Source organism: Caloenas nicobarica, chromosome 5 (genome assembly GCF_036013445.1).
Source record: "Caloenas nicobarica isolate bCalNic1 chromosome 5, bCalNic1.hap1, whole genome shotgun sequence".
Taxonomy (NCBI): domain Eukaryota; kingdom Metazoa; phylum Chordata; class Aves; order Columbiformes; family Columbidae; genus Caloenas; species Caloenas nicobarica.
The window spans coordinates 2,745,919-2,760,945 of record NC_088249.1 but is presented as its reverse complement, the minus strand read 5'-3'; the positions used below and the strand labels follow the sequence as shown (position 1 = coordinate 2,760,945).

General features: G+C 46.0%; 1 protein-coding gene across 1 annotated transcript in view; it reads left to right on the top strand.

Annotated features, from left to right (window-relative positions):
- TMEM260 (transmembrane protein 260) overlaps window positions 1-15,027 on the top strand; it is a 36,696-nt gene that overhangs the window by 8,937 nt on the left and 12,732 nt on the right. Inside the window, exons 4-5 of the mRNA XM_065636136.1 lie at window positions 11,197-11,374; window positions 13,802-13,915. Of these exons, the coding sequence (XP_065492208.1) occupies window positions 11,197-11,374; window positions 13,802-13,915 (292 nt within the window). The remainder of the gene's footprint in view (window positions 1-11,196; window positions 11,375-13,801; window positions 13,916-15,027) is intronic.

Here is a 15,027-nt window from a genome sequence, read left to right as displayed (position 1 = left end):
CAGGTGATGGCTGGTGGGATGCTCCATGCAGTCGATGGGCAGCAACCCCAGCATCTTGTTTGTTTATTCACTTTATTATATTACTCATTTTATTATTTTTTTTTAAGCCTGGATTGAGCTCTTTAAAACAAAGTTAAGTCGAACCGCAGCAATGCAAAAAGCCCTTTTGTCAGTAATCCAGACTATCGCCGAATGAACTGTTTACTCCTTTGAATTCGTTCTCAAATATATTTTTTCCCCCCTCCGCACAGTCTTAATAAATTGCTTGTAATTGTCGTAAAATGGCATTTACCAAGAGTTTTCTCGGACTGCTTGTAACTGAGGCAAATAATTCATCTTTGCTTTGAAAGGGGGGGAGCAGCTTTGTGTTTTTCGGATGCAGCGAATGCGGCTATAGGATTGTTGCTTTAAACAACTGTTTTATTTGTTTTACTGTGGGAAGCAAAGCATAGCAAGTTTACAAAGTAAACCAATTATCTTCTTATAATATGATTGCCAAAGTGTCATTTTTTGCACAGATGATGCATTTTTTGCATTCTCTGTTGCAAAGAGCAATAGGATGCTTTCCCCTGCTTTTAAGTGCATTTTTTTTAGTGTATACCTTTCATAGCTTGGCTGTTTTGCTGTATCTAAATATGCAAAGCTGATTTATTGCAGGGGCAGTAGCAGCATAGAAAGCGTCATTGCCCAAGTGCTTCTAGTAAGTTTTTGCCAGCTTTATTCTGGCTGAGTTGCACTCAGGTTTTTGAGAAAAGGGAAGGTGTTGCATTAAATTAAGCTGTTCATGTCTCTTCGGTTTGCTGTTCTGGGTATCGTGTTAAGTTTTGGACTAATATATATATATATATTCTCTGCCCCACAAACCTTCTGAGCAACACACTGTGGCCGTACGTGAAAACTGGAGCCGACTCTTCCGCCATCGCCAATAAAAAGGAGTGGGAGGCATGTTGTATAATGAAATCATCGAAACGATTTGATCGTTTAGAAAGCATCAAGGTGTTTTGGAAACGGCCCTTGACCATCCTGATGGCTCTGAGGTTTCTTGCTCCAATGATGTGTGTCCTGGAGCTCTCATGGGAAGGTCTCTGAGAAGGACCAGACGCGTTGGAGCATCAGGAGGGTTGGTCACCTTTGTGGCCATCTCCAGAGGGACCTCGTGGCTGATGTCCCCCAAAAATTAACCGGTGATGGGAAAAGTTGTCTGCTGCGTGAGACAGGTGGGGGAATACTCCGTGTCCCTGGGGTACGTGGGTTTGCTGGAGCAGGAGTTGTCTCGATCTAGTTTGACTCCTTTTTTTTGGGGCACAATTTAGGGAAGATGGAGAGATGGGAGAGAAGCCCTCCCACCTGATGCGCTGCTGCCCCCTCGACCATCATGGGAAACTAAAATATTAAAATATTTAGGGAAGGAGGAGTCTCCTTACAGGACGTATTTGGATTTTTCCAGATTGCAGATTATCGTAGATTACCACTGTTGTAGCACAGTGCAAAGATCTCGACTGTTTCAAAGGTTTTATGCTTAGTAACTAGTCACAAAGTTCTAGGGGGGAAGAGAAGAAAGGAAGATACTCAAGTATTAATTTGCTTTTAGAAAAATGTCTACCGTGAACTCTGGCTAATTGATCATATATATATATATATTTTTTTTTTTTTCCCCCCTTTTCCCCATAATAAACCAGCACTGAGTTCAGTCTGTTTGAAGACATTACCGAATCTGTTCATTTGCATTTTGCTCTAAAGTAGTCACATTAGGCTGCAATAACTCTGCTTCATTTTGAAAGCGGGGCGGAGCGGGGGGAAAGCAGGGCAAAAAACCTCACTTTTTTTCTTTTTTTAAAGACTGAAGAGCCTTTTCTGACAGCTAGTCAGAGTTAGAATTAGTTCAAGGAAATGTTAATAATGCACTGCCTGGCTTAATCCCTTTGATATCACCAGGTATCCTCCTGTTCATGGGTTAATTGCTTTAAAAGCGGAGGCAATATTCTGAGCGGTGGGCCGCTTCACCTTTTCACAGCTGTTACCATTGAGTGACAACTAAATCCCATGTGTAAGATGAGGAAGAGCTCAATCTCCAATTGGGAGAAAATTTATGTAAACCGCAATCCCTTCAGAATGTGCGGAAGTCACAGACTTTCTTGATTTACTCTGCTTTTCCCAGAAAGCTCCATTGTTCCCTTCCCTAAGTCCCATCAACCCTTTGTAGCGGAATATCACAGCGGCGGCAAGATAGCTTGAAATATATAAATGCTATCATAGCTCTGATTAATAGCGGCGCTTATGAGTCAAGTCTGATAACGGAGCAGCTCTCCACTCAATTTCAGATACCGCTAATGGAATCTGTCTCCTGCAATTGTAATGTGAGAAGGGCTAATTTGCCATGGAGCTTGGAGCTGTCACCAGCCGGGGATTGGGGGGTCAGATGGGACCTGCCAGGTTTTTGCCCTGCAGCTTGTATCTCTCGCTTTGAATAGCGCAGTCCCCTGCCTGCCAGGGAGCTGATAGGCCGCCGAGGGGTTTTATGCCATTCCCTACAATAGCGAAGGGCTGCATGGGCTGACTCGGTAATTGTGAAGCCAGCTCATTTTTTAATTTTATTTTATATTTTTTCCTCCTTTTTTTTTCTTTTTTTTTTTTTTTTCTTTTCCCTTTTTCTGCATAATTTCTAATAAGGGGTTTTAACAAATGTCAGATTAGGAAAAGTTTCTGCAATTACAAAAAAAAAAAAAACCCGCAGTATTTAAATAGCTAATGTCGGTTCCTATGGAGGGTTGGGGTTTTTTTTTTTTGGCTGCTGGAAGTAGGCACCGGTTATTACGGGCGCCCGGGATAAAGGCGTACCTATTTTCTAAGGATTGTGAATCAAATAATGGGTCTGACTAATATACCCTTTCCTCTTGCAAAGACACCGGGAGAGAAGTTCTCGCTTTTAGTGGCCGGAAGCACAATTTTTACGACTCATTATTAGAGAAGTGCGAGGAGGGGGCGGTATTTATTAAAGCAGCGCAGCCGTAGATGGATTTTATCGATCTGCCGTGAGTTGCGCTGCTCACCGGGCTGCCCTGGGATAGTTTGTCACGGAGGTGTTGAATTCAATTACCAAACTTTCTTGGGAAGGGGCTGCTGCAGGCGGGATCTGCTGGGTGTCTGGGAGTGTGTGAGGTTTGGGGTCTGGAAGTCATAGAATCATGGAATGGTTTGGGTTGGAAGGGACTTGGAGGATCATCCAGTGCCCCCCTGCCATGAGCAGGGACATCTGCACCAGCTCAGGTTGCTCAGAGCCCCGTCCAGCCTGGCCTGGGATGTCTCCAGGGATGGGAGAATGATGATGATGATGGGAATGATTTGGGTTGGAAGGGACCTTAAGGATCATCTAGTCCAACCCCCTGCCATGGGCATGGACATCTTCACCCAGACCAGGTTGCTCAGAGCCTTGTCCAACCTGGCCTTGAACACTTCCAGGAAACGCTTCCCGTTCCTCGATCCCTGCGCAGGGACTCTTCCCATCCCTGGTGTCCAGACCCACCAAGGCTCCTGCTGCAATCCTGGGGCACCTCGCTGCAGGGGCAGCTTGATCCTCCCAGCTGGAGACCCAAGGTGGTTCCAAGGTGGTCCTTGTGGCTCCAGGACACACAGGTACCTCTTGCATGTGCTGGTGACATTCACGGGCCCATATTTACCAAGGGGACAGGCAGAGACTCAATATTGTCCTAGAGTGGTGTTGTTCTTACTGAACACATCTAGTCCAGAAGGACATTTGCAAGAGGGTGCAAAGACCATCTGGAATATTGTGTCCAGTTCTGGGCCCCTCAGTTCCAGCAGGACAGGGAACTGCTGGAGAGAGTCCAGCGCAGCCACGAAGATGCTGAAGGGAGTGGAGCATCTCCCGTGTGAGGAAAGGCTGAGGAGCTGGGGCTCTGGAGCTGGAGAAGAGGAGACTGAGGGGCGACCTCATTCATGGGGATCAATATGGAAAGGGGGAGTGTCAGGAGGATGGAGCCAGGCTCTTCTGGGTGACAACCAGTGACAGGACAAGGGGCAATGGGTACAAACTGGAACACAGGAGGTTCCATTCAAATTTGAGAAGAAACTTCTTCCCGGTGAGGGTGCCAGAGCCTGGCCCAGGCTGCCCAGGGAGGTTGTGGAGTCTCCTTCTCTGCAGACATTCCAACCCGCCTGGACACCTTCCTGTGTAACCTCATCTGGGTGTTCCTGCTCCGGCGGGGGGATTGGGCTGGATGAGCTTTCGAGGTCCCTTCCAGACCCTGGCATTCTGTGACCAGCTCCCCTTAACCAAAATCCTCACTAGCTCAATACTCCTTACCCAGGCTGGAGCATCCCCTCTTCAACTTATGATGTTTCAATACAAGAATTTTTTAAAAAGAGTAAATAAGCGTTGGCAGCCCCTAGCTGGGTGTGAGGGTCTTATTGAGAAGAAGTGGCACTCAACACATGTGGTGGGTGATGAGGATGCTGCCTGCTCACCCCCACCCCAAGACATCACAGGAACACTGGAGTTGCCTGATTCTGAAGCCCCATTTGATGCGAATAACGGCAGTCGCTTATAACCAAAGTGCCCACTTTGTTTTTGGGGGAGATTTTTTTATGGTGGTCCTGCCCATTTGCTTCGTTTCTGTCCTCTCCTTGTGGCCATGAAGACTCAGCCAGGATGGGGGAGCCGAGCTGCGCTCTCCTACCTCCTCCTCCAGCGCCGGGAGCAGAAGCTTTAGGCAGGGCTTAAGTGGCTTATTCAGCTCCAGGTCCTTGAGGAAGAATAAAATCTGGTCTGCTATTCCCTGTAGTACCTGCACTGGCTCTTCAGCGCTGAGAGCAAGAGAAACTGCCTTTTGTCCATGGAGTGTTTGTGAGTAAGATGCAGGCAAACCCAGAGGGACTGGGGGGTTTGGGGATAATTATTATTACTTAGGTCCTAAACTCACGTTTGGATTTTTGTTTGTGTTTTCTTTTTAAATAGTTCTTCTATTTCTGCACCAATGCACCTGCACGCTTAGAATCTATCTGTGGAAAGCCTGGTTGTTCAGTCTTCCTTCTTTTTTAGCCTACATCAAAAAAAAGAGTGTTTTTTTAGAACTTAAACAAGTGCAACCTCTTAATGTAAATTTGAAATGTTTAATCTTTCGTGTACTAGTCTGTTATACTGTGAAATAAAAATACATTGAAGGGAGGTATCTTGGCTGCTGCAAAGTCGCAGAAGTGCAGCGGCAGAAGATGCTGGTGATGTGCTGCTGACATCGGGGTCATCGTCTGCAGGTGCAGGGAGAGACCGAAATAAAAAAATAATAATAACCAGTTTATTAGTGGAGATTTTAAAAAGTGGGAGAGTTTTGTCCTATTCCACTGAGCCAAAAAAATAAAAGAAAAGAAAAAGATGTAAGGCCGAGATCCGTTACCTGTAAAGTTCTGGAGGGAACAGGAGGCAGAAATAATCAGCTTATTTCAGTAGGTGCAGATAGGTATTTCCAGTGTTTAATACATCAGCCTCAAATAGAAAACGTTCTGATTATCTTACTTTTCTTCTTTATGAATCCAGTGCGCTGAAGATTGCATTTAATGAAAACAATTTTTAAAATTCCAATTCCCATCCACATATAGCTTTATAACAGTCATTTCAAAATTTTTGCAAATTATTAAATATAAAATGCCTGCCATTATTTTCTAAATAAAAAGTAAAAATGCCAATCAAGCTCTTTGTTAAATGTGTATAGATGTAACCTGTGCTCTTGCCTAACAGTTTTACCAAAATTAGAGGAGAGGCTAAATTTTAAATAGCAAACTGACATTTTAGTGATTGTCGTCAAATGGGAAGCTAAAAACTATGATTGCAAAACCAGATTAAAATACCTAAGTTCAGTTTTCCTGATTGTTCCTGCAAACTCTTGGTAAAAACCTGCAGCTAAAATATTGCTTATTAAAGCAAGTTTCTATTGCCTGCATCCTTGGAGCTGAGGGCCGGCCACACATTCTTTCACTCAGATGCCTGAAAAGGATAACAAAGTAATAACTATTTTTTTTTTTAAGTCTTTTCCTTTTATGTTTAGGGATGCCATGGGAAAATATTTCTCACAAAGGACTGCGTGACCTCTCCTTCGCTGGCTGTTTCTGTCCCTTCTGAGTGCATTTTCAGATGATGGGAACTTCTGCCCATGTTCAGAAGATTGCAGCTGTTCGAGCGATAGGAAGGGACCTTCTTCCCACCTGTTTGGTTTTTATAAAGTGCTCCGTGTGCTTTGGGCAGGTCTTGCCCCAAATGGGTTATTTTGCAAAATCAAAACTACAAACTGTTCCCTTGGCTTTTCCTCCACGTAAGATAAATAAGCCTAGAAAGTAGCTTTTATTTGAACTCTCTTCTTCAGTCCTTGTTGAAGTGGGCTGTGTGGTGGTAGAGCTGTGATACTACTGGGAAGAGCTATGAAGACTTTCCCACCGTTGCATTGGCTGGAAATCTTCTTTCATGAGCTGATTTCTGTGTGCCAAGGCTGCTCCGATGATGGGGTGTTACTACTCTGAATGCTTTCTTCTAGGTGATCCAGCCTTCTTCTCCAAGAGATGGTCCCTACCTAGCCCAAGCCCAGGATCCCCCTCCGCGGTACAGAGCCTTATAGCGGGGTTTTGCGCACCTTTTGCTCTTCATAAAGCTTCTCTTCTTGAGGGAGTCACTGCAAGGTAGCTTGATGCCTGCACCGTTTTGAAGATGGACACTGGATGGTTATTACCATTGCTGTAGCTTCATTGTTGGCAACCCATTGATCCTCTCGTTCCAGGCATCTATTCTTTCTCTTACTAGTTCCAAAGACTGGGGGAAACGTGCTGGATTTGGAAGCAATGGGAGGAAGCCCTCCTAGATGTTGCTTTTACGTGAGGCCAGTAAAGGATCCAGCTGTCATGTGTCATTGCCACGTTTTTTGTAGCACCTCAACTGTATTTGAAAAATGTGTTTGAAGACAGAAGCATGAGTATAAGTCAAGTGAGGGTAAATCTCTGCTGCCCTCTGCTCTGGAGCCCTGATGTGCTGTCATAAGGAGACACAGTGTTAAGAAACTAAAAGGTGTTTTCAGAAAAAAACCCAAGTGTTTCCTTCTCCTGACCACAGCGCACCTGCAAGCCTCCAACCAATGTAGATGGAAGAGTGTACGTCTCCAGCCTGGGTGGCAGGGACTGGAGGCTGTGTACTTGCTTCTTGTCCAGCAAGGCTTCACTGCAGGAATTATTTGCAGACCTGGTGTTTGATTTTGGTGACACATGTGTCTGTGTACCAGGAGAAAACCTTTTCTTCCACACAAAAAAATGGCTTCTTGGCCTTGTACCCTCTCTTGACATTGATACTTCAGTTGTTGAGCTTTTGTTGTGGTTATGGGAAGTCTCCTTACCCCTTGCGTTAACCTTCTTCTACAACATGCTCTGTCTTAACCACAAAAATGCTGTCTGTGCCTGTAATAAAAGCAGCCGTTATCTTCTGACTTCCTAATGTCCTGCTTCCATATGCAATGTGTTGTCACCAACAGCATCTTCAGCTGGAGATTGCACTGTCTTCCTTTGCAAATCTTCATCCTCTTTCTTGGCTTCAAGCTTCTTGACCTTGAGTCCAGAGCCATGTCCCATCCCTTTGCTCTTTCAGTTTTATTTTATTTTATTCAGTCTATTTTAGTCACATTTTGGTGCCTTTTCCATTCTTTAATCTCAAGAAGTTGCCAGATGGCAGCATGCAGTGGTACATGGACATCCTTCAAAATGAGCAGTATAACCGTGTTAGCCCAGCCGTGAGGCAGGGTTGATTTAATTTGCTCCCAGCATCACGCTGACATAGTTGCATGAGATTCATTTCTGCGTGTCCTGCTGGTTGGTGCACTTTGCACCGTGAACTGTTGCACTGGGTAGACTTGCTGGATGTGGTTTTTCTTCTGCCGAGTGGTCTTCAACCTCATCTGGAGACACCTGGCCTCATCCTTTCCACTTCCCAGAGTGTTCCCTTCTGAATCAGCAAACTCATAAATCCATCATTTTTCCATTGCTGGTAACAGAATCTGGGAAAATCTTTCGGTCTCCAGCTTGCATTTTCCAAGGTGACTGTCTTGATGTTCTTCAAGAATGCGAGACTTTTTTTTTTTTTTTAGCATCCAGGATATTTAAAATCATAGAACAGTTTGGGTTGGAAGGGACCTTCAAAGCTCCCCCAGTGCCACCCCTGCCATGAGCAGGGACATCTGCACCAGCTCAGGTTGCTCAGAGCCCTGTCCAACCACTTGTAGGAGCTTAGTGCTCCATGCACGCAACCTGCTTTCACAAAGTCAGTGTAGCAGCCTGGCTTTCCCATGAGTTTCACGGGAAACTAAAGACAACTCTGGCTCTGTTGACAAACCAACATGTGGACCGTGCTCAGCGCTGGATCCTGACCTTCTACTGGACGGTTTGCAGAGGCGTCCCCTGCCCCGCACAGCTCGAGTAAGTCTTTAAGCTTCGGGTTGAGTAGCTTTTGCTTAAGCCTTATTTCATAAAACCTGAATCACAGGTTTGAGACTTTTTATCAAGAAGAAGGGATTTCTTTCATCTCATTTGAACTCTAATGATACACTTGAGTCTTTTCTGGGAAAGACAAGGAAAATTGGTAAATGGTTGGGATGTTTGCCTAAAATGCTGCTTTTCATATGAAGGTTTTTGGGAGGTTGTTTTAACTTTTTTTACCTTATTTACCTGCTAGAATTTTAAAGGGATTTACAGAGTTGTTTCTTTAAAAGTTTGTGCTGTTTAAAGGTTTTAGTCAAAACTTAGGGATGTTGTGTTGTGGGGTTTGTGTATCAGGGGTCTCTCGGTTTTTAAATCCCCGTGGCCCCACTGCCTTTTCCTGGTGTTTTTCTTTAGGAGCAGAAACCACTCCTGAGTTGATTCCCGCAAGCTCCATTGCATCTTTTTCTGTTTGGGTGCCACGTCTCTCTAGCAGCAGGGAGGAGGAGAGCACAACCAGAGGGTTCATCTAGTTCCAACCCCCTGCCATGGGCAGGGACACCTTCTACTAGACCAGGTTGCTCAAAGCCCCGTCCAGCCTGAGCTTGAACACTCCCAGGGATGGGGCATCCACAGCTTCTCTGGGCAGCCTGTCCCAGTGTCTCATCACCCTCATGGGGAAGGAGATACTAGTACTTTGCCTGATTTCCTACAGAAGTTCCACCTTTCTTCAAAAGCTTATAGAGTACTTTGCAGACACCGATTTAGTCTGAAAACAGTCCCACCTGCTGTCAGTTGGGAATTTTCAGACTTTTTTTCCCCCTTCCATTGATTTTTCAAGACCTCTTCCTGCGATCTTGATGCTGAAGCTCTGTTACCCTGAGCTTGTGTCGCTCTGGCCTTGGACACCTGAGAGTCCATTTCTTTTTCCCTAATGTTAACTAACCTTACGTCTAGTCCTCCAGCTACCTCCTGCAGCTGCAGATCTCAAAATGCTTTACAAAGGAGATAAAAATCATTAGCCCTATTTCGCAGATACCTGGGGCAACAGCAGAGAACTGGCTTGTCCCAGTCCATCCAGGATGTCAGTGGTAGGAGCAGGAATAGAGACCTGATCTTCCCGAGCCCTCAAAGAATCACAGCCTGGTTGGGGTTGAAGGAACCTCAGGAGATCCCCAGTCCAACCCCCCTGCTCACGCAGGGTCACCGGAGCAGATCACACAGGTCGGTCCAGGTGGGTTTGAATGTCTCCAGAGAAGGAGACTCCACACCCGCTCTGGGCAGCCTGTTCAGGGCTCTGATTCCAGTGCTCATCCCACTCCTTTCCTCCCCATGAGCCCTGCTTCCCATTTTTAATGGATTAAAAATTCCCATTCTGACTGCACAAGTCCTCCTTTGCCATCTACAGGAACAGGTTGGCCTCTCAGTGTACTTGAGGTCATTTTGGGAAGGTGGAAAGCAAGCCTTACCAAAGAGAGGACCCCTTGCCAGAGAGTGCTGTGCCAGCAGCTCCCTCATCTCGGTTCATAGGGGCTGAAGGTTTTGTTTCTTTGGTCTCTATTTATCTCAGAATTACATGAGGAATCCAATAAGCAAGTCCTATGTGGTTGTCCACTCTCTGATCCCTGATGGGCAGAACATGGGGACTTTGGCTGTGCTAGAGGATATGGCCAATATTTAGGAGCAAATTACATGAGTAGCTTGATGAAGAAGTTGTCTAGTTTATTATCATTTTGCTTTAAACCTGCTGGAAACGTTAGGCTAAGTGGAAGCGCGTCTACCTGCTATGGGACGAGAAAAATCCCTAATTTGTCTTAGAGCCTGGCTTATTCTCACAGGGAGGTGGTGAATTTCTGGAGAGGAGTTTTGGCCATAGCCACAGCTATTTCTGTCTTTGGATAAGGCGTGATTGAGCAAGTTGTGGTGCCCTACACGGCATCTTTTCAGGGTGACTTCCCGAAGGGGAGACCTTCCAAACAGGCAGAGCCAGAGCTTCCCCCGATGCAACAGGAGTTGGACTCGATGATCCTTGTGGGTCCCTTCCAACTCAGGACATTCTATGATTCTATGACAGGGTGGGAAGAGCCACTATTGCAGAAAAAAGAGGTTTCCTGGGCTAAATCCCACCTCGTGGGCTCCTCGTGCTGGAGCTGACACCCATTTTCCCCACTCCTGACCCCGGTGGGTGCTTCTCCATGCCGGGACGATGGGCACCACAACCCTCACCCAGCCCTGAGACGCAACAACCTCCCCTCTGGGAAAGCTCTGCTAATGCTGTCCATCACGAATAGCTCTAATCCACTTTTTATTCAGCGTCTCGATGAATTTAAGGCTACACCCTTGCTGGCATCTCCTCCGAGGGAGAGCATCCCATTAGAACCGTGACTCCCTGGCTCGGGTACCGCGACCCGCCGGGCCATCGCTCGCCGGGGGTTTCTGGACCAAAATCCAATCCTGGAAGTTTTCATGGCGCTTGCGAGAAGAAGCCGACGCTTTGGTGTTGGGCGGCTGGCAAATAGATGGGCTGGCTAACGCCTGCTCTTCCTAATTGCAATTCAGCGCCAAGAAATTATTAGGAAGATATTAACCATATAATGTTTTGGCAGGGTGCTGGGTGGCAGTCATCATTTCTGCTGCTACAGTATGTTTAAAAAAAAAAGAAAAATAAAAAAAAAAGAAGGACAATAAAGTAGGCTTTTTTTGTTGGAAAAGAAGATTTCATGTTATCTGTGTTTGCAGGCTTTCTGGCTCATATGCTGGAGGAATCCTTGCTGCGGGGGTGTTTTCATTTTCTCGTCTAACATGGCAGTGGTCCATCGCGGCGGAGGTTTTTAGCTTAAACAATCTGTTTGTGGGGCTGCTGATGGCTCTCACTGCGCATTTTGAGGAGGCATCCACTGCAAAAGAGAGATCAAAGGTAAAACATCTCAAGCAAAGTGAATAGTTCGTTAGTTGTTTTTTTCAATTAGTTATCACGTCTGTTTAATTTCCTATTCATTTAGTACCGCTTTAGTTTTGTTTAAATGCAGAAGACCAAATTTTGGGACTTGGTTCAGCAGCTGTGCTGGGTGGTGTCCATCCCTGACCTGCCTGGATGTTCTAAAGTGCCAAACATTGAAAAACTTGTCTGCTTTGCTGAAGGGTTGAGTTGGGACCTGTTGGATGGGTTTGAGGTTTGGTTGTTTTATACACACAGGGTGGAAACTGGAAAATCAAAGACATTTTTATTTAAATGTTCCAGTGCGAAGTTTGGTTTCCTGCATCAAAGACCCAAACTAGGCTGTGGGTGTTCAAGTTTTTGGTTTTGGAACTGATATTTTCCCTTGGGGTAAATAGATATATTTTACAGAAGACATAGAGTCAGAAACCCAGATTTCTACTGAAAAACAGAAACAACCAAATTTGCAATCAATTCTTCTTTTGAAATTAAACGTGCCCCTAAAATAATGGCATTTTTAAATACAGAGACTTTAAATTTCATGCTATATTGTCTACTTTATAAACAGACTAGGCAGCCAAATGATATTTTTACTTGGCAGTCTTGTTCTTTGTACTTCTATTTGCCTGAACATCTGATCTCTTCTCCTGTCACAGACTTGCCTGCTGTGACTCCTGTAAATTGTGTGAATAAAAGGATTTTTGTCGGGCTAGGCTGGAATTTCAGGAGTCTGCAGTGGTACTTTACTCAGCTTCAAGAGTTCTCAAATAACATGTTTTATCAGGGGTTACAGAGACCTTGTTTCACCATTGGATTTTTTTTTTTCTTCTCTGATGAGTACTGTCCCAAGATCCCTACAACCTGAACTGCACGAAGATGGAGTTGGGCATTTTCCGACCTGCTCCCATGTTCCACATGCCCGGTTTCCTATGGGATTTTCAGATGAGATCTTCAGAAGCAGTTAAGGAGCTTGTTTCGGTGGTTTTTGGGTGTCTGGCATTGCGTGCCTTGAAGCAGCGAGGCTGCCAACAGCAAGCTCACAGCTCTTTTCATAAATCAGATGGTCATGCAGACATCTTCAGGGCTGTGTTTGGAGTTCATCAGTATACTCGAAAAATTACTGAGGTTGTTCTGAGTCCTGCAGGGCAGCTCTGAAGCCCACAAAGGTTTTTCTGATGTTATGGCAGATGTTTCCATGACAAGGCAGCATCCAGCGTTGGGGTTGGACTAGATGGCCTTTGAAGGTCCCTTCCAACCCAAACCATTCTATGATTCTATGAACTTGGAATCCTGGACAGTCAATTAAAAATTACTAGGTGATCCCATCACCATGGCAAGGCAAGTATTTGCATCTTGCATGCCATCCTCACCGAGGACTGAAATAAGCAGGAGACCGTGCTCTGATGATATCTGGATGTGCTGTCCTCCTTGGGGGTGGCCGTGAAGGTGACAGTGGGTTGTCGTCTCCCGTCCCAACAATGTCTGTGGGACTCTGGTGGCTTTTTGCCCACCGAGGAGCTGCCGTGGGGCTTGGCTTCAGGTTGTAACATAGAGTAAGTGGCCAGTGATGGAGGAGGAGGAGGCAAATTGAGAGGTTTAAATAGGGAGTTGCTCTTGTAGCCTTGTCCTTCTCCGGTGAACGAAGAGGACTCGTCACTGGTCTGGTGGTGTTGGGACAGAGCAGAGCACGTGGCAGCATGAGATAATGAGAGGCTTTCCTTAGCATCAGCCAGGGATGGCCACGGTACCGATAACAAACCTGTGAATAATCCTCAGTGAGTACCAGAAATACCCTGCACTGGGCTGCACAGTCTGCATGCATTAGCTGTTTTATCAGAAAACTCCTTCAAAGATGCTTGAAAATGAGCGTTTAGACTAACAAGGGATATTGCATTTAATTCCGTTGCTTAGGAAGTTTGTGTAGCCCTGACTTTAGCCCTCTGTGCCTGAAGGAGAGGAAAAAAAGTCATTCTTGTTCTATAAAATGAGGTCTCTGTACAAAATGGCATTATTTTAGGGTATGGCTTCGGAAAACTTTGCATCACTTGGGGTTAACTGCAGAACAGTCTCCCCTGTGCCGCAGGGATTCAGGATTTGGCCCCTGTCACATCGTGACGACATGATGGTGCTACAGATGGTCTCTGTATGCATGGGGACATAGCTGTTGCACTGGATGCTTCTTAAGTAACATTTTCTGTTAAACAAGTGAAATCTGGCTGTAAATAGTCAAAAATTGCCCGTGTTTCCTGTGTTACAATTGAGCGGTGCTCACCAATGTAATTGCCTTTCTCCTGCGTGCCGTGGGCTGCGCTGAAGCTCTTTTAGTCTCTGGATGTTTTTGCAAATTGTAAAGAGTTAATTGTGAATGTGTTCTTTTGTTTCATTTTTTTTTTTCCCCTCTTACAGATCTCTAAACTTGGTGCCTTTTGCTGCGGGCTCAGCCTGTGCAATCAGCACACGATAGTGCTTTATATCGCTTGTATCGTGCCTTGGGTTCTCTGCCGGCTTTTCAGAAAGACGGTATGTATTTTGCTGACCTCTGTTTTTGTGAGGCGGTAAGTCATTCTTCTTCCCAAGTTCTTGTGCCGTTTTTATGTTGATGTACAGACAGGGACAGTTCGTGGTTTGTCTAAACTAGTCGGTCATAACCCGCTGAAGTTATGGCCCATCAATGTGACACCAGAGCCACCGATGATGATGTAGGGGCTTTGATCACACCAGGAATCTGTGACCTGCCCCTGTCCCCTGGCACAGGAGCGCTCTGCCCCAGCAAATACTCTGTACGCAGCCACAAGACCAATGCTCGGAGCTAAAAACCGCTCAGCGTGTAGGAAATAAGAGCGTTTTCAAAGACCTACCAACTGGGAAAGCAGCTACATCTCTGTTGATGAGAAGTCACAGGCATGTGCAGTCTGGGCACTGCTTCTCCTGGCTGGTGGCACTGGCTTTCTCATGCCATCAGCTCATCTGGAGATGAATTCCTGTATATTGATTCCCTGGCGGCAGCAAACAAAAGCCGTGTCTGCTCATTGCAGAGCATCTTGCGACTGCTGTTGATAGTTGAAGGTGCAGCTGGGATACGTAGAAGGGTGCAGAGGCTTCTCTCTAGAAGGAAGTCCTCTTCAGCATCAGCTTGGGATGTGCCAGGCTCAGTGGCCTCCAGTGCAGCCAGGACTTGTGAATCCTGCAAGAGATCAGCTTTGAGGCGAAGACCACCTGGCTCGTTCCAGCTGGAGAACACTAAAGGGAGGAGAACTGCATCCAGCTCTGGGTCCTCAGCACAGGACACACATGGACCTGCCAGAGAGGGGCCAGAGGAGCCATAGAAATGATCCGAGGTGGGAACAGCTCTGCTGGGAGGACAGGCTGAGAGAGCTGGGCTGTTCAGCTGGAGAAGAGAAGCTCCAGGGAGACCTTAGTGCGGCCTTTCCGTACTTAAAAGGGGCCCATAAGAAAGACGAGGACAGACTTTTTAGCAGGGCCTATTGTGAGAGGACAAGGAGTGATGGTTTTAAACTAAAGGAGAGGAGATTCAGGCTGGACAGGAGGAAGAAATTGTTGGCCCTGAGGGTGGTGAGAGCCTGGCCCAGGTTGGCCAGAGAGGTGGTGGCTGAACCATCCCTGGAGACATC